Source organism: Tursiops truncatus, chromosome 1 (assembly GCF_011762595.2).
Source record: "Tursiops truncatus isolate mTurTru1 chromosome 1, mTurTru1.mat.Y, whole genome shotgun sequence".
Lineage (NCBI taxonomy): Eukaryota > Metazoa > Chordata > Mammalia > Artiodactyla > Delphinidae > Tursiops > Tursiops truncatus.
In genome coordinates, this window is record NC_047034.1 from 105,095,954 (window position 1) to 105,115,062 (window position 19,109).

General features: G+C 43.4%; 1 protein-coding gene across 8 annotated transcripts in view; it reads right to left on the minus strand.

Annotated features, from left to right (window-relative positions):
• Positions 1–11,134: 11,134 nt before the first annotated feature.
• Positions 11,135–19,109, minus strand: part of LRRC8D (leucine rich repeat containing 8 VRAC subunit D) — a 115,417-nt gene continuing 107,442 nt past the window's right edge. For 7 of the 8 annotated variants that reach the window (XM_019919747.3, XM_019919748.3, XM_019919752.3 and 4 more), the window contains one exon: positions 11,135–14,061. In XM_019919747.3, coding sequence (XP_019775306.1) covers positions 11,492–14,059 — 2,568 coding nt within the window. In that variant the 5' untranslated portion in view covers positions 14,060–14,061 and the 3' untranslated portion in view covers positions 11,135–11,491. Of the gene's footprint in view, positions 14,062–15,128; positions 15,650–19,109 lie in introns of those variants that run through there. The other variant, XM_019919751.3, reaches the window with a different exon arrangement.

Below are 19,109 nucleotides of genomic sequence, written 5' to 3' on the forward strand. Positions count from 1 at the left end.
CCCACCATTCTGGGTTCCATTCTAGGTGATGGAGGTACATCAGTGAACAAACACTTTCCGTGTAGAATTTGTAGTGTTTTATCCCAGGATAATAACTATCCAAGTTGCAATTTTAAATAGGATCATGTGGCAGATTCTTACAATTATGACCCCTGACAAATGATGCTGTCCCGGGTCCACATCCCCTTGCAATGGACTCTGCTGTTCCCGACTTTCTCATAGGGACCCCAAGTCCTGAGGAGCCTTGAAGCTTCCACTCTTGGCTTTTTTTTTTTTTGTGGTACGTGGGCCTCTCACTGTTGTGGCCTCTCCCGTTGCGGAGCACAGGCTCTGGACACGCAGGCTCAGCGGCCATGGCTCACGGGCCTAGCCACTCCATGGCATGTGGGATCTTCCCGGACCGGGGCACGAACCCGTGTCCCCTGCATCGGCAGGCGGACTCTCAATCACTGCGCCACCAGGGAAGCCCCACTCTTGGCTTTTTGAAACGTTCATGCTATTGTGTGAGGAAGCCTGGACTAGACTGTAAACGACTAAGATACACCACGAAGAGAGAAACCCTGCCTCAGCAGCACGGAGGCCCGGCCGTGGGGGTGAGGCAATGTACATGCTCTGGTCCCAGTCGAGCTGCCAGATGACTGCAGCTCAGGATGACCCTAGTGAACGCAGCTGGCCCACAGAATCGAGAGAAATAATAAATCAGTGTTTTTAAGAGGAGGCCAGAGAACACCTCTCTGAGAAGGTGATATGTAAATAAGAAGAGAAGAAGGAAGAAGCTGTTAGGACCTGAATGTTTGTGTCCTCCCCAAATTCATACGTTGAAGCCCTAGCCCCCATGTGGCTGTATTAGAAGATGGGGCCTCTAAGGAAGTAACTGAGGTTAAATGAGGTCGTGAGGTTGCACTGAGGGAAGGCCATGTGAGGACATAGCAAGAAGATGGTTGTCTGCAAGCCAGGAAGAGATTTCTCACCAGAAACCGAATTGGCTAGAACCTTGATGTGCACATCTATCTTCCAGAACCGTGAGAAAATAAATGCCTGTTGTTTAAAGCGACCTAGTCTGTGGTATTTTGTTATGGCAGTCTGAGCTAAGATAGAAGCCATGCAGCTATCTGGGGGAGAGCACGGCTACAGAAGGAACAGCTGGTGCAAAGTCCCTGACGTGCAGGTCCTCTGGAGTGTTGATGCTGGAACACAGGAAATAGGGGCAGAATTGGAGGACACAAGATCAGAGAGGGAAGGCATGCAAATCAGTGGACCGTTTAGAAGTTTTGCCTTTTACTCTAGGTTAAATGGAAAGTCTGTGCAGTTTTCAGGGGTGGAGTGATATGTTTCCAAAGGACATGCATTTCTGTAATATTTGACTTTTATGTAACGATGAACAGGTTTCACTTTTGTAATCAGAAAAAAAGACATCAGAAGACTTAGAAGACTAAGTGGAAGACTAGAAGACTAACATAAGAATAAGCAACAAGTACAGGCTGTGTCCTTTAATGCCAACATACAGGTACAGAGGAAAGCGGGGAGGGAGAGAGAGGAATAAACGGGTAGCGGGCAGAGATTGCAGCTGATTAAAAGTGCACGTCTTGCTCTGCCACTGCCCTTGGATTCTCTGAGGACCTGTCATGTTCTGTAACTGTCCTCCCACTGTTAATTGTACCCCTGTGGCATGGTGCCTGGCAAGAGATGGAGGCAAGGACAGAGGATGGGGCAAGAAGAGAAAACAAAGCCTGGAGTGAATTTTTCTTGAGAGGAATCAAGGACATCTGATTATCCCAGCACTTAGCATATTGCCCAGCTTATATGGGGTAGGAGCTAGATTATTTCTTGAAGAAATGAATGAACAGGCCTGAGCAGTCACCCTAAATTATTCTGTACCCCACTCTTCCCATTCTGGCCCTCCCTTCTTTGTTGGTACAACTGAATTCTAAAGGGGACCTTTAAAACAAAGAGCGGGTGTAGTGGAGGGTTGATCTTTGACATACTAAAACAGTATTTAAGTCCTATATACCTCATGACTGTTTCTAGTTTTAAAAATGTAATAACTTGAGCTGAACCTTCACGTGAGGTTGAGATCTCATGGGTTCTCAGATAACCCTTTACATCAAATCGTTTATATCTAAGTGTGGATTGGGACTGGCAGCGTTAAAAGTGCAGTGGAACTACCGAATAGAAAACAGATAGCTAGGGGGAAGCAGCCACACAGCACAGGGAGATCAGCTCGGTGCTTTGTGACCACCTAGAGGGGTGGGATAGGGAGGGTGGGAGGGAGATGCAAGAAGAAGGGGATATGGGGATATATGTATACATATAGCTGATTCCCTTTGTTATACAGCAGAAACTAACACAACAATGTAAAGCAATTATACTCCAATAAAGATGTTAAAAAATAAAATCTAAAAAATATAAAAGTGCAGTGGAAAGGTTGTATGAGTTCTGTTATCTTCCAAAAGCTCTATTAACTTTTTTTCTTCTTTGGTTGGCAAAGCAATAGACGAATAACCAAAGATGCTCAGTGCAAGCCTGGATGGCGAGTCCTTTTTAAATGAGTGTTCTGTTTAAAGTGTAAGTGTGCTTGGCTATAACCAGCAGATGCATTTCCTAAACATTGTGTATAACCCTCTTTTTTCTGAGTTCCAGAGGAGCTAACCCTGATGAACAGAAGGAAAGATTCTTTGTGTTTTTCGAGTGATCACCCCTTTAGCCATCAGGTACTAAAAATTGGGTATACGCATATATATTGAAATGAGTTCTTTAAAGGAAGCAATGACCAACTATTTGTGATCAGAGAGATGACTTTCACCCTCTTGAATATATTAGAAAAGGCTGAATACTTTCAGCCCCAGTCTTAGGTACAAGTTTTAAGTTAACCAAAAAGAAATACAAAATACTGATCAGCTCAGTGAAGGGTAGCAGAATATGCCGTCCCCAAATATGCCACTTTGGTCTAAGGATTATTTTGAGTTAAAGGAAGTTGAGAAGAAGCACGTACAAGAAAAGCTCTCTGCCCATCCCTATTTGCCTAAAAGCAAGACATACACCTGCAAAGATTTCCTGTCTCTCCTCTCTACCAGCAAAGACAGAAGTTAATCACTGGAGACAACTCTAGACCCTTACCAGCTCAGAGATGGCACCAGAAGATCTACACAACAAACTTGGCTAAAACTCGCCCTTATTTACCATTAGCTTCCCCATAGATTTGCCTTCCCACAATTTGCCACCCTTAGAAGCTCAAAGTCTTTTTCCTTTGTCTTGGCACCTCTCTAAAAATTTACTGTTCTTTTGTTAAAATGCTATATAAGCCCAGGTTCTAACCAGTCCTTTGAGTTACTCATCTCTGGGTGTACGCATGATGCACTTATTAATAAGCTTCTGTTTGATTTTTCTCTTGTTAATATCTTTTCTCAGTCTGATCTACAGGGCCCGGCCAATGAACCTAAGATAGGTAGAGGGAAAATAACTTTTTTTCCTTCCCTGTACCAGCAACCAATTCCATATTCCCTGTACAACTAAAATAGTCAACATGCCTTATGAGGACCCAATAATTTAGCCCAAGACAGAGTTCCTTGCGGCTGTTTTTTGGAAATCTGTCTTCAGGCGTTTGGCCAGATGGGTCACTGGGTATGACCCAAGTTTAGAGAACTACTTAGGAACATTCATAACCGACAAAAGAGGGTTCTTAATAATACGAAGTCTGGTTCCTCTGATTTGCTAAGCAAGACAAACAGATTAATAAATGTATGAAAAGCTGCTTGTGAGACGGTAAGTCCCCAGTGACCTGTCTTTGTTGGCTTTTGAAAGGAGGGAAAGGCACGATTAGTTCCTACTTGGGCAGTATCCATTTCCTGAGCTCTAGAATAATATTACATTAGAAAAGTTTTATTTTCCAGATTTTTTTTTGCTTGTGGACAGATATTCCAAATATTTTAGAAACATTATCAATGAAAACCACTAAACCATGTTAAGTACTCAACATGCTAGATGTTGTCTTAGGTGCTTCATGTGTGTTAACTCATTGATTCCACACAAAAAACTATGCTCTGAGGTAAATACTATCATTAACCCCATCTCACAGATAAGGAAGCAAAAGCACACCCACGTTAAGTAACTTGCCTGAGAGACGTTCCAGTAGGTTGAACCCTGGCCACCAGGCTGCAGCTTCTCCGTTCTGGTGACAAAGAGAAGGTACTTGAACTGTTGGCACGAAGCTCTGTTTATACACAGGAAATTAAGCCTGAGGCCAAGAAAATTAAGTTAAATTCACACAATTATGAAATTTTAGCAACTAAGAACGCAGTATGAGCGTGGTTAACTTACTCCGTAAGCTTCCCCAAAGCAACCGCAACAGCTCTGATTCACTGCAGTTGAGCACGCGTGGTATTTACTATGTCTTTAGCTCTGGCTGGTGGAAGAACTGAGGCTATACTTAGAATGTGTCATTGGGCTAATTTTATTCTGTAAATAGTAGAATAACTTTTTACAATATTTTAAAACATCTCCACCTTTTCCCAGGCCCACAGACTTACTGGCCCAGCCGCAGACTTTCTTGGTCACCACTGACTCGAAATTTAGTCCTGGTGCATGACGAGATTCTTTTGCTTGTGCTGGTTGTCTGAGTTGTGTTAGCTCGTCAAAGCTCTGCTCACTTTTTACACGGAGTCAAAGATATAAAACACACATAAGTGTTTTTCAAATGGCAGGTCATGTTTTGGTGAAAATTTCCTCTGCCAAGCTGAGCTCACTTTAGGTAAGATATTAGAACAAATTTAAATGGATAAGGAAGGCCAAAAAAAAAAAAAATCAAAATACAAATTTGGTGGTGTGTGTGTGTGGATTCAGGGGTACCAGCAGTGGGGCGGGGGGGTGTTATTAGTTTCCTTAACTATCTTCACTTTTTCTTTCTTCTAATCAGTTTCTTCCACGTAAAACTGGGTTCTTTCTCTCCACGGACCACAAAAATCTGATTCTTGTCCTAGCCCAGATGGTGGAGTACAGTGACCATCAACAGAAGAAGAGATCCAGTAAAAATAAAGGTCAGGATGATGCAGGCCCCAGGTGCCGCCTGGGTAGGTAACAGCTTGAGAATCTGTGTCTGAAATGCCGGGCTGGAAAGTCACATCTGCCCAGAGGATCCGGCAACTGTTACCGTGTTTTTGTGCGCCCACCTCTCTGAACCTGCTGAATGTCACTCTCTACCGCATGTACTATGCATCACATAGCTGAGACAGAGCTTTCTCATTTCTGAGTAAATGACCATGAGTAAAGACGGTCATGCCTTGAACATTTAGTGATGGAAAATAATTCCATTACCTTGGGTGGACTGCCCTTTCACGACTGTCAGGCAGCCAAACAGAGGAAACAAGTCGTAACGCTAAGGGCAGACGCTGAGACACATCAAAAACTTTTCCCTAATACTAAAGAGTGGAGGAGAATCCTAGCTTGGGGGAGATTTATGTAACTGAATGTCAACACAGATTTCAAAACCTCTTTTGGAATTGCTGACAGATCTCCAGACATCTGCTGTGTAGTTTGGTGGAAGAACAGAGCTCTGGTTGTAGGCCTGCCTGAGTTTTGTGACTAGTTTCTGCTACTTATGAGGTGGAACCAGAGACAAGTTAGCCTCAGTTTCTTGATCTCTTAAATGGGGATAATGCCTTTCTCTCAGCAGTCTTGTGAGGATTAAATGAGATCATATATGCACATCGTCTGACTTAACAGTGTTCCTGTCACCTGCTAGCTAGGTGACCTTGGGAAGACGGCCTAACTTCACAGCTTCTTCATCTCTAACATGGGGACAATTCATACCTCCCAGGTCTGCTGTGACAAGTCAAGTCAGAGTAAGTCGTGTTCATCTAGCATTGAATCCAATCCACTTCCTAATGTCTTCTTCCACCTTCAGAAATGGAAACTTGAAACACATAATCTCCTAAAGAACAGCAGTTACTTAGAATTGGTATGAGGAAGGTGTAGGCCTGATTATGCCTCCGCTACTTCTTAGGCAGAGATGAAAATGCCGTCTTCAACTTTTCCTGCCAACTGTGATGATAAATTAATAGCAAACCGTATTTAGGCACCGTTCATGTCTAGGGAGCTCTAGGCACTGTGGTGACATAATCTTCACAACATCCTGAGGAAGAGGAGATGAGTCATTTAATCACCATCTTCAAGAAGACGGAGGGTTATCATCTGGCTGGTGACCAGATGTTTCCACCACAACCAAAGCCAGATAAAGAGCCAGCAGGCCCAAGTTGCAGGAAAGATCTGAGTTAAACCCTTCGAGATATGTCTTAAGGAGATTTCTATTCAGGCAGTATTTCATTTCAAAGTACTGAATTACGTGGCTACAATTTATAGTTTTCCAGTGGCAAAGTGAAAAATGTCTTTCTTTACAGTGTCTACACAGTTTGGCTTTACACCTGGGTGATTCCTTTGGGCAGGTCTTCCCCTGAAACTACTCTAGCCAATTTTCAGGGTGGGCTACTTGGCAGTTCCCCAGGGACATTCGGAAAAGGCTCTGAGCAGGTTATCCCATGGTTGAGTGAGCTTCAGGCAGCTAACCCAGACCCAGCCTGAAGGTTAAAAAATGCAACGGGTCTGATTAGCTACCTGAGCTTGTGAAGGGTGTCCATGGGCTGAGCACGAGTGCCTATGTCATTAGAGTAGCTGTAGGACCTTCAAAACCTCAGACCCCTCGGAGGATGATATATAATTAATTATAATCATAAGCAGTAGACTATCACCCTTCTTTCCTGTGGTTGCTATGGTGAACAAACAGTATGGTTGCCAGCAAGAGCGACTCGGGGGCATGGAAGTTGGTATAAACCAGAAGCACCAGCAAAACCTCAACTCCTCCCCAAATAGGGTCCAGCAAGAGGCTGATGGGAGAGGCAGAATCCAACGGTGGTAGAAACATTGGTCACCAGCGCTATCCTCTTCCCAGCCCCTGATGATGGCCAGCTGACTCGTTCTCGATAGGTGTGTTATTTTGGATAATGCTTCTCAAATTTTTACACGCCTGTAAATCACCTGAATATCATCTTGTTAACATACAGATTTTGATTCAATAGGTCTTTAGGTACTGCTGCGTGTGTCAGAGCCCTCTATCCACAGAGGCTTAGACAAGACAGATTTTTTTCCTTCTTTATGTAGCCCTGCTCCTTGAAGTTGCAGGGCCCAGGCTGCTTCTGCCCTTTTGCTAGGCCACGCCGGGTTTGTTGTCCTGGTCTGTACAGTCTTCATTGCACTCGTTTCTGTATCTGCAGTTTAACCAGCAGGCTTGGGGAAGGGAAGGGCATGCCCATCTCCTTAAGGGCCTGATCGAGAAACTGCACGTTCCTTGTTCCACTTTTTTGGCTAGAATTTAGTCACTTGGCCACATCTAGCTTCAAGTACGGTTGGGAAATATTTTATTTTATACACATTTTATTCTATGTTTGCAGGTGTCCACTGAAAATTCCATGATCACGGAAGGAGAGAATGCATATCAGGGAAGGCTAATAGTCTCCATCACAGTTGGGGATAAAACTAATGACAGCAGAATGTTACTGAGTACTTACTCTCTGCCAGGCACAGTCCCTTATATCATTCAATCTTCACAAAAAATGCCATTGGTAGGCATTATTATTATTCCCGTTTACAGATAAAGAAACTGAGGCTTAGAGAGGTTAAGTCGCTTGCTATGGTCGTACAGCTGAGGCCGAGGCAGGATTCGAATCCAGACACTCACTCCAGAGCCTGAAATCTTGGGAGCAAAGAAAGAGCTGATTAGAGAGACAGCAAGCAGGACAGGGGCAGTTTCTAGCAAAGGTGTCCTGCAGCAGTGGGAGGGTGCTGGGTCATGAGTCAGAGATCCAAGTAAAAACATCTTACTCATTTCCACGAGCAAGTTGTGGCTTGGGGCAATTTGTACATTGTATTTCCAGAGGCAGAAGGATGAAGACAGCATAGCTATTCTTCTTTGGAGTTGTAAGACTTGTGAGTTAAGGGGCTTATTCCCCTGAGTGGCATGGGTATGACCGTCTCGAAGGCGTGTGGCCTGCTGGTCTTCTGCCCCCTCCCCTGCAGCAGACACCACTCTGAATAGCTGGTGCACTTGTCCCAGAAGAGCCACAACTGGCCAGGGACAGATGGGGCCACTGCTCTGTGTCACAGTCACAAGTTAGAGGACATTTGAAAACTGTTTTCCAGGCTTTTTTTTTCCCCCTTCTTTTCATGAAAGGGGCTTTTTGTTAGTACTGCCTTTGTTTAGGGATGATAAAGGGACCATTTTATTGGAATGAATTACTGACTCAAGTGCTGCCAGAGGTCTTAGCGAGAGGATAGCCCTCTGGCTTCACTTCAGCAGGTGAATGGAAACAACCAATGGGCGTTGGTCTCAAGGGCATTTTGGAGTTTGCTCCATCAGCAACTTTGAGTATAGTTGCTGGCCGAAGTCGAGTCCAGGGGAGGCAGTCAGAGACAGTACTAGCAATAATATTAATAAAGTATAACACCTTTTCCTTTGCATATGAAAAATGTCAAACGATCAGGAGGACTGTTGTCCAGGACTTACAGAGAATGATCTCTTTCTACCCACTACTAAATTGCTAAATCTCCACTACTAAAATGGGGTCCCAGTAACAATCTCAGCTCATCTTTCTGAACCTCTGAAAAAGCCAATCCTCTCTGCAGAGCCAACTGAATGTTGGTGGAAAAAAAGTCAAACAGCTGAAAACAAGCCAGATTCTCTAAGACTCTGTGGAATTCACATAGACATGAAACATTTAAAGATACTTTAAAATAATTTTCTTCAAGTGGTGCTCCAGGGACTTTACAAAAAGATATGAAAATACTAGTAAGCCAAACTTGTACATTTTAACTTGTGTTTCCATGTCTAGAGCGTGCGGTGCCAACGTAAATTTGTGAAGACATATGGGTTGACGGTATATTTGGGCCCATAATCTCATCTGCTGTTTTACTGAGACTCCAGGACCCAGTATATTTAAAGTCTGCTAGATGAATCAGCATTTCTTGCGAAGCCTCTTGTAAAATAAGGCTATTTGCAAACAGTGGCAAGGAATGCGGCATTTAAATCAACTGACCGTGAACTCTTCAGAGTTTAAGGAAATCATTAAGGGCTAATCAAATCAATAGAAGTTTGGCTAAGAGCAAAGATACCCCTTGATATTGTCTGAAGGCATGTTAATACCAATCAGCTAGCTCTAAGTGACTGCACCCCAAGTACTGATGAGGAAACAGGTGCCTAAGGGCAGCTGCCAGTGGTCAGGCTGTGGGAAGGTCAGACTGGCTCCTACAGGCGTCTCCTCTGACAAGCAAGGTGAGTTGTGGGTAGGCTGCCACTTGTGCCCTTCAAAAACAACAGGCAGTTGTCTTAAGAGAGGAAGGCAAGTTTCCCAGTCCATAAAGCAAGGATCGTAAGGTAAGGTCAGGCCGTTTATCTTACAAGCAAGACAGCGTGGCATCCTTCTAAAGACACTGTACCAATTTCTGCTGGTGGCATTACTACGCAGGGAGAACAGTGCCCTATGTGGCTGATGGTAAGGAAATGTCCAGGAGTGTTTACAGGCAGAGTTTCTAAGTGCAAAGCTTCCCCGAAGCTCCTCTTTAACCAAATGTGCCCCCTCCCAGCTGTTATTCATGCACAGATTCTGTACACCTTCTGTATTACAACTGTAATCAATCATTTGTATTATTTGCCTAATTGACATGATCTCCCACACTTTGTTATAAACCTCCATGCAGCCAGGGGCTGTGACTTATTCCAACAGTTAATCCCCAGTTCCTTGAACTTGCAAGGCACAAAGTAGGTGCATAATCAATACCAGCGAATAAATCAGTGAATGCTGAGAGAAATGGAAGACGTATACCTGGGAGAGAATGTGCTTACACCAAAAATCCGCCTCTGTCCTCCGATTTTCTAAACTTGGGCTTTTATAAGCTAGTCTTCTACCTCAAGTCTTTTAGGAGGAGAGGGAGTGGCCAGGATGCTGGGCTGGGGTCAGCTGCTAACTCAGCCACAGTGGCTGCAGCCTTTCCTATTAGCGATACTACTTCTCGAGGTATTTAGAAGCTCTATGGCAAGCAAAGATCACCACCGCTTCCAACAGGCCAGGAGCCCGAGATCAATCTTGGGGAGGAAAAGCAAGAATGTTGGGTCCATCTTTTCACATTCTCTGCAAAATCCTTCAAGCCACGCTAAGGCGTGACAAGAGACTATCCACTGTTTCACTAAATGAGTCCAGTCTTATATGGAGAGGACACTACTTTGTTACCCAGAGTGCTAGACAGTTCTCTTCTCTTGAAACAACACTCCTGTAGAATGGCCTATGAAATACCTGTCAACCAATACCCACACAGGTGGCATGGAATATTCTGATTTTCTGAGATGGGTTTAGCCACTTTGTAAGTTAGATAAAGAAGGAAAACTATCATCCAAAAAGTATATTCTGCCAGCATTTCCCCGGACATGACCCCTCCTAGCTGCAGACAAACACAGGAAGCACAGCCTGTCACTAAAATGAATAGAGATGTAGTCAGTTTTCCAACTCAATGAACTACAAATCCTATTTTTTCCCCCACAACAGTGGAAAGGGCAAGTAATTTAATGATACTTGCTCTGAATTTGTGTTATCTTCCAAATGGTGATATACTGGAAGGATGTTAGTCATCAAGCCATTACATTTTTATTTTGCCTGTAATTAAATTTATTTTAAAATAATATTTTCTATTTATTGGCAGCTCTATAGTAGTGATAGAAAAATGTATCATATAACCAGAACTCCAGACTATCGAAAGACAGCTATGAGTAAGGAGAGCATTCTTTTATTTTTCTTGTTATTTATTCTTAGAAAACAAACAAACAAACAAAACTCCCTCGACGACCTACACACTTTTACTGCATTCCAGGCCTTTCAGAGTGTAAAATCTATAAAATGGGATTCTCAGAAGCGGTAGCACCAGTTAAATATTATAAGAAGTGCTTATTTGAGGTGCTTGAAATTAAAACAAAAAAGAAATCAGTATTTCAGCGAATCTAAATTTACAAGAGTGGACCTGATGCGCCTTCAGAGGTCTGAGCTAAAGGACTATGGCACCAGTTAAGCAAAGTAAATCAAGACACCTCAAAAAAAGGTGGTATAGTAAGAAAATGTCAATTTAATCATTAACTTTAGCAGGCAAGCAATTTGTAAACATTCAGTAGCGGCAGCATCCAAGTTACAAACAATTTAAAAAGAAACCAAGATTAGTGATTATAATTTTTCCTTCCCTTTCCCCAAAAGAAAAAAGAAAAAGATTTGGAAGTGAATGACTTAACACACTACAAACGTTGAACATTCAGTTATGTCTTCTATCAGCCTTCTATGCATCCTCTCTCTTGTGTCTTTAAAGGTGTATCTACTCCTAAAATGCATTATCTTGCAATAACTGGTACAGGAGCGCTTGCAATCTAGGAAGTTGTTCCTGCACACGGATGTGCACATCTGATCTCAGTTTAAATCCCATTTGCAAAGGGAATATTTATGTCTTGATTCAATGCTTCTTTGACTTCGAGTGGCAGGGTGTCAAAAAGGTGATCTTCCACAACAAGCCCGCTTTTCTTGAGCAGGCGACACTGGCCCAGCTGGGCTGGCAGGCGGTCCAAGCAGTTCCCTTTCAGCTCCAGCTGGGTGAGCTGGGAGAGCTGACCGATCTTCTCTGGGAGGGAAGTGATGCAGTTCTGCCCCAGATTCAAAGTCCTCAACTTAATGCATTTAAACAACTGTTTTGGTAGAACGTCCACTTTGTTCCCCGTGATATGCAAATGCTGCAGGTTCTGAAGTAATCCTATTTCTATTGGGATCATGGAAATGTTGTTGTAGCTTACATCTAAGCATCTGAGTTTCTGTAAACTAAACACTGCCACAGGTAGGGATTCGAGCTTGTTGTTAGAGAAATAAAGTGACTCCAGGTTTTTGACGTGGGTGATGGAGGGTGGAATGGTAACGATTTTATTATGCCACAATTTTAAACAAGTCAGTCGTTTTAAATGCTGGAAACTGATGATTTCTTCAATTGTGCGTATGTTATTTGACTTTAAATCTAGTTCCTGCAAATTAGAGAGGCTGAAAATAGCATGTGGAATTCTCTCTAGCTCACAGTTCTGGAGTTCGAGCTCGGCGACATTCATCATCTTCTTAAGGCTGTTCAGTACCAAGAGTTTAGTGCCGTCATTATGAACGACTAACCTGGTGAGATGTGGAGCCACATCTGTAATGTTGGAGGGGACTTTGGTCAGATTGCTCTTCACGTGGAGAATCTTAAGGTGCCGCAACTCTCGGAGAGATTCAAGTCCTATCATCTTATTGTTTTCAGAGTTCAAGTTGCCTATCAAGTACAGCTCGCGAAGGTTTTTGAGCAGATACACCCAGGCGGGAATTTCTGCCACGTCGGTGAACTTCACGTGAAGGCATCTCAAGTGATCACGGAGAAAGCTAAAAGCAGTCTGTTCCACTTTTGCAGGGCAGTGGCAGAGGTGAAGCTCTTGGAGATTAGTCATCTGAGAAATCTTAGCAGGAATTTTAGCTTCTGGAATCAGCTCGAGTTTTAGCACATCCAGGTCTGTGAGGTCGAAGACAGCATCGGGCACACCTGAGAGCATAAACAGATGGAGCTCCTGCTTGTCCTGGGCGTTGCGTGACACGTGCTGCCTCAGTTTTTCAAATGTCCACTCGTGGTTCAAACTGATTTCCCTCAGTTTATTTTCACTGACTTCTGACAAGAACACCCCGAAACGCTTGGAATACAGCTGGTCATACTGGTCTACCATGTGTAGAAGGAACGCAAAATCATTTTTGACATCTGGAATGTCACTGAAACTGCTCTCTTCTCTGACTTTTTCAAAAGAATATTCCTTCAAAGGTATCCTGAATAACCAGAAGAGAGTGTAGAGGCAGATAAAACCATAAACGCAAATAATGGATATGTAACTGATGAGCAGTTTTTTCAGCATGTATGCCATGTTGTGGGTGCACTCAAACACCTCGTAACCTGTCAGGTGCTCGACTTTGGGCTTGCAGACGTGTTCAAAGCTGATCGCATTGACGAAGTTTGCAGTGTAGCAGAGGATAAAGATGAACTTGGCTGTTTTGATAACTGTTTGGACCACGTAGAGTTTATAGATCAAGTCACTGTCTTCCACGTGAGCACGGAACTTCCTCACTTTCTCAAACAGGGCTTTGGCCTGTTCCCCGTCCTTTTTGTCCAGGATGGTCATGCTGGGGACTTCAATCACGGGCTTTTCAGCTGAGAATTTGAGGCCAGTTTTGCTGATCATTGGGGTGCTGGCGCTGGGGCTCCCTTCATCACTGCTGGTAGATACGTGCTTTGGTAGAGTCTGGGCACCTGTTATTCTCTGCTTGTTTTCCTCCGAGTCTTCGCATGCTGTCTCAGACAACGCTTTAGTAGTCCAAGGAGATTCAAAGCACTTTCCTAATATTGAAACGAAATGTTCTACTTTTGAGCATGTTTTGGGATATTTGAACCAAAAGTTGCTACTGACCATGAGAATAATAGTATGTATAAGAGCAAGGTACGGAAAGTACTTAGAATACCACGGAAGGGCCAGGTGGTAACACATCTGATTAATAAATACATATTGCTGAAAATCCAAGTTTGTTTTTCGGCCTGTTGGGTCTTTCTTTGCCTCCTGATTTGGAACCGTGGAATCTGTGTGAGGATATGTGGCTCTGAGAGGTATGTCAGGTGTCACAGCAGATGCGCCAAAGGAAATCTCATTCGTCATCCGCCCATCTTGGTCTTGGTCTGTGGCTGACTCCATCTTCGGGATGTTGGTGGTAACGTCGGCACTTCCTGGTGGTGTGTGTGCCTTTGAATTTACAGGAGATGGCAATACTGGCAAGCAGACCACCTGATCTTTGGTAAGTTGCATGGTTCCTGCAAAGATGGCTACCATCAACATAACGACAGCCAGGTAATCCATAAACACGTCCCACCATGGTTTCAGGATTCGGTAAGTTGGTTGAATGTCATTAAGTGAAGCAACTTCCGCAAGGGTAAACATTCCTAGAAAACAGGTGAACAAAAGACATTATGACACAGATGCAAGTGAAAACATTAAATGAGAAAATGCTTTCTTTTTCTAGTTTCTTCTTCCAGTTTCTCCAACCAGCCATTCTCCCTTGCGTCGTGCTCCTCCTATGCATCGTTTCCTCTACCTGGAATACTTCCTCCTCATTCCTTCATGAGGCTATCAGGTTTCTGCTGCCTTTCCCAGGAAGCCCTCCCTGATCCCTAGTCTGGGTGAGGTGCTTCTCTGATGTGCTCCCACAGGATTCTGTACCTCTATCCATCACAGCCCTCATCACACTGGCAGAACCAACTGTTCACTTGTCTGATCCCCCATAAGATTGTAAGTTCCACGGGGACAGGGATCATGTCCATTTTCCTTACTGCTATACAGTCAATGCCTGAAACACAGCTGACGCTCAACCAATGAAACACTGTACAGGTTCTTGATCATCACCTTTATCACCATCATCAACATCCAAATTCCTCAAGAACATTTATTCACGGTCTATATATTGTATTGGGCAGAAGAGCATTTTATTAAACTTAATTGCCACCACAAGCAACCTGGACCCAAGCAAGAATAAAAACTCGGGGGCTTCCCTGGTGGTGCAGTGGTTGAGAGTCCGCCTGCCGATGCGGGGGACACGGGTTCGTACCCCGGTCCGGGAAGATCCCACATGCCGCGGAGCGGCTGCGCCCGTGAGCCATGGCCGCTGAGCCTGCGCGTCCGAGCCTGTGCTCCGCAATGGGAGAGGCCACAACAGCGAGAGGCCCGCGTACCGCAAAAAAAAAAAAAAAAAAAAAAGAATAAAAACTCGAAGCCAGTCCTCAACATAAAAAGTTAAAGGACCACACAGCAAAGAAACTGGGATTCTTGTAACCAGGGACATTCTGCAGCTGTCATAGTGTCAATGGTAGTTTTCAAGCACATTGTACTTGGGACAGGTTTTGATTCCAGGAGAGAGAAGAAGAGGCTGATTACTTTCCTAGAGGAGGAAGAAAAGGTAAAAAAGGTGGGGGGCAGAGAACACAGCAGTAGGGTACCGTAATGTCACACTGACCCTGAATGGTCACCAGCTCGGCCCAGCATCTCCCTTCAAGGGCGGTAACACCCGAACAACCAACACCAGCACGCAACGACTCCAGCCTCAGATGGCTTTTCTCTTCCGGCACGCAGTTCACGCTGCCACTCCCCAACAAGGGTTTTGGGCCCCTGCCATTTCCTCCAGCCCATTTCCTTTTTCTTCTTTCTGTTGAACTCTGATGTATTCTTCAAGTCCCAGCTCAAGCACTACCTCTTTCTCAAGCTCCTACCATACTGTCTAAAAATAATCTATTTCCAGTGTTAGTCTCTTCAACTAGCTCTTGAGCTCCTCCTGGGTAGAGACTATGTCTTATTAACCTTTGTATCTACCGTGCCCTATTCTCTCCCCTTAGGAACAGAGAAGGCATTGAGTGATGATGATGATAATGATAGCAGCTATCATTTGTCATCTTCCCTCCATATACCAAGCACCATATCAGGAGCTTTGCATCTGATACAATCCCCTGCTTTTGTACACAGCACATTCCTGAAAATGAATGTATTAAAGTTGAGGTTTGGGGGCTGAGGGAATGGTTCTATTTCCAAAATGCTACACAATCTTATAATATCCACCAGAACTCCTAAAATTAAAAAGATAGGTAGGGCTTCCCGGGTGGCGCAGTGGTTGAGAGTCCGCCTGCCGATGCGGGGGACACGGGTTCGTGCCCCGGTCCGGGAAGATCCCACATGCCGTGGAGCGGCTGGGCCCATGAGCCATGGCCGCTGAGCCTGCGTGTCCGGAGTCTGTGCTCCGCAACGAGAGAAGCCACAACAGTGAGAGGCCCGCGTACCGCAAAAAAAAAAAAAAAAAAAAAGACAAGACAGGTAATACCATGGATGTGAGGTTGTGGAGCAATTAGAACACCTAAACACTGCAGCTGCAAGTGTGAATTCATAGAACTGTGTTGGCAAGTTTTTGCTTTAATATCTACCAAAACTGAATATATGCAAACTCTATTGCCCAGCAATCCCACTGCTAACTATATACCCATGAGAAATACACATACTCATCAAAAGACATGAACAAGAACATTCCCAGCAGCACTCTTTGCAACAGCCCTAAAATGGAAGCTATCCAAATGCCCATTAGCGCTAGAACGGGAAAATGAAATGTGGTATATTTACAAAGTGGAACATCAGGCAGCAACAAGAAGGAATGGTCTGGTTACAAGGGAATATTCAGTTCATAAAACGTGATCTGTACACTTAAGGCTATGTGCCTTTTTTGTATGCATGCTTCAACTTCAATATGGAGTTTCAAAAAGAAATGGTAAAAGAAGCTGTAGCAGAAACAGCTGCCCTAGGAATGTGCTGGGACACGAGACTGAGGCTTTGCCTCACCCCTGTCCCAAGGCACACCCAGGCTGGCTGGGGTCAAAGGCCAGGCGAACCCGTAACCTTCTCCGGCACCCTCCCCTTGCTGTCCATCTTGCCAGCTTGAGAGAAGGGCCTACTCTCCCTGGGGTACAATCTGCCACAGAAAAGAGGGTGCAGGGGTACGAATATACGATGTACAAAAGCTCTGGCTGGTAATAGTTGAACGTATACAGACAGAACACAAGTGGAACACTGCCTGAATTCCATCTAACCTTCACAACATTACTCTAAGTTGCCAAAGTGTTATTACCTCCCATTGACAAGTAAAGAAATAGGCTCATAGGAGTTAAGTTGTGGAAGTCAAATAATTAGCGGTGGAGTCTGGATTTAAAACCTCATTTAAGCCCAAACCACCTGTTCTTTCTACCAAATTCTATCATCTCTTTTCTTTACTTCTCATGTTTGCAGTGCTTTACAGTTTGCAAGCTACTTTTCCATAAAATATCTCAGTTGATTCTCACAATAACCCAGTGAACTAGGCATTACTATTGCCCAAGGATATGAGGAAACCTGAGGCACAAAAATCTTAAATGACCTTCCTGAGCCAATTAAGTGACAGAGCTAACAGAATCTTTCATCTTCAAACCTCCTTCTCTATCACGCTGTCATCCAATGACTGAGCTGTTGGCTAAGGCTTGGCCGTTGAAGGAAAGACCTTCTCACTGTTGTCCTTGGCTTTGAAGAGACAGAGGAGTGAAATTATGTAATCATCACCTTCTCTAAAACAACCTTTTATGACACTGACTCAGAATTCAAGAAAACCACAAGTCAGGCACCATGGAGGAGAAGATAGAAATGGCCCGTCAAGGAGCTCCCAGTCTAATGGGGGATGACAAGCAATAAGTGTGCTATTATGACGTGGTAAGAAAATTGCTGACCTGGTTAATGCAAGGTATAGGAGAGGCACAGGACAGGGAAAACTCACATTTGCCTTTGGTTAGTGGGAGGATTTCACAAAGATCTGGTTTTTCAGATGAGACTGGAAGGATGGGGACTGCCATGGGGTGGTGGGAATATAATTTTGGCAGAAGAAGTAGCAAGTCAATGACATAGACACATGGGAGAAATTATGTTATAGAAACTACAAATAACTCTAATGTCATTCTATTATTAGTCTAGTATGCCCCTCAATAGGTATCACATTTAATGGGTAAGCCAAGAGATGGAAACGAAGGCACAGATGGTTTAAATGCAGTTATAAGGAAGTGCCTGGGCCATAAGGCAGGAAACCAGTACTTTCCTGCAATGTCAGCCACCGACTAGCTCTTATCTCGAACATAGGACTTCAGTTAATGTGTCCGTTCTCCTATTTCACCTATCAAAAACTGGGTGCAGAACTGGGAGTGCTTCAACCACTAACTGAATTAAAGATGCAGTGGCACTTTGAAAATAAAAGTTGCTTTTCGTACATTGTGTATGTGTGTGTGTACAAAGGACGTTAAATACATATTCATATAATATAGTGTATTAAGTCTATTATGATCCTCAGGTGACTTTCTAATCTAAAAGTCAAGTCAATGAGAGAGGAGATCGTACCTAGTTATCTTGAGGCTTGATCTCCTTGAATCAGGACTCAGAATGGCTATAAATGGTTATTAGGGGATTTTTTTTTTTAACCCAAGGAAGGCACATTAATAAGTACTAATTGCGTACATGCTCTGGGCTCTCCTTTATATGTCTGTTGCAAAGAACTTAAAGAATTACATTATAAGGAAGTGGATTTCACATTCCAAGACTTCTCCATGGCACATATGAAAATCAGCTTAATATTCCTGTAAGCAAACATTTCTCATGGAAGCCGAGGAAGCTTTTTGTACTTGAACTGAAAGGGGAATGTTATTGGACTTTGGTTGGACAAAGATGAATCAGAAAATAAAAGAATGGAGCTATATTATTTTATGATATGTGATTCTGTTTCTTATCTTACTGTCATTAATAATGGAATAAACCAATAACCAATCGGTTCAGAACAACCCTGAACCTGACAACCTGTGAATATACTATAAAACACTGAACTGTACACCTTAAATGGGTGAATTGTATGGTATATGAACTATATCCCGGTAAAACTATTAAAATTTAGAAGCTAGACCTCAATCTTTGTTAATTTTATTGCCTAAACTGACTCTCAACTGAAATAGGAAAGTGAAAGTAGATAGGATTATAGCCTAATTGTAGATACTCATGCTAGACTATGTACATTCTAAGTTCAAACATATTTTTAGATGGCTGCTATGTTATTATGATTGAATTGAACTGGCTCTGGAGAAAAGTCTTTAGCATTTTACTTATCCTCTCTAAGCATCCATGCCTCACCTATAAAATCTTGATATCAACACCTCTCAGGGTCATGTGGGTCATGTATTGGAAACACCAGTTCAGGGTCTGACACAAAGTTAAGCCCCCAAAGATGTTCGCTAAATCTGAATGCAGAAAAAGAATTATTAAGGTGAAAGCAAGCCCATCTTAATCAGTCTTTAACTGAAAATGACTGGGCCAATTTCTTGAATTTTGAACTAGCATGTAGCACTATGTTCACAGAACTCATTCTGTAATAAACGATTGACAATAAAACTTTGCA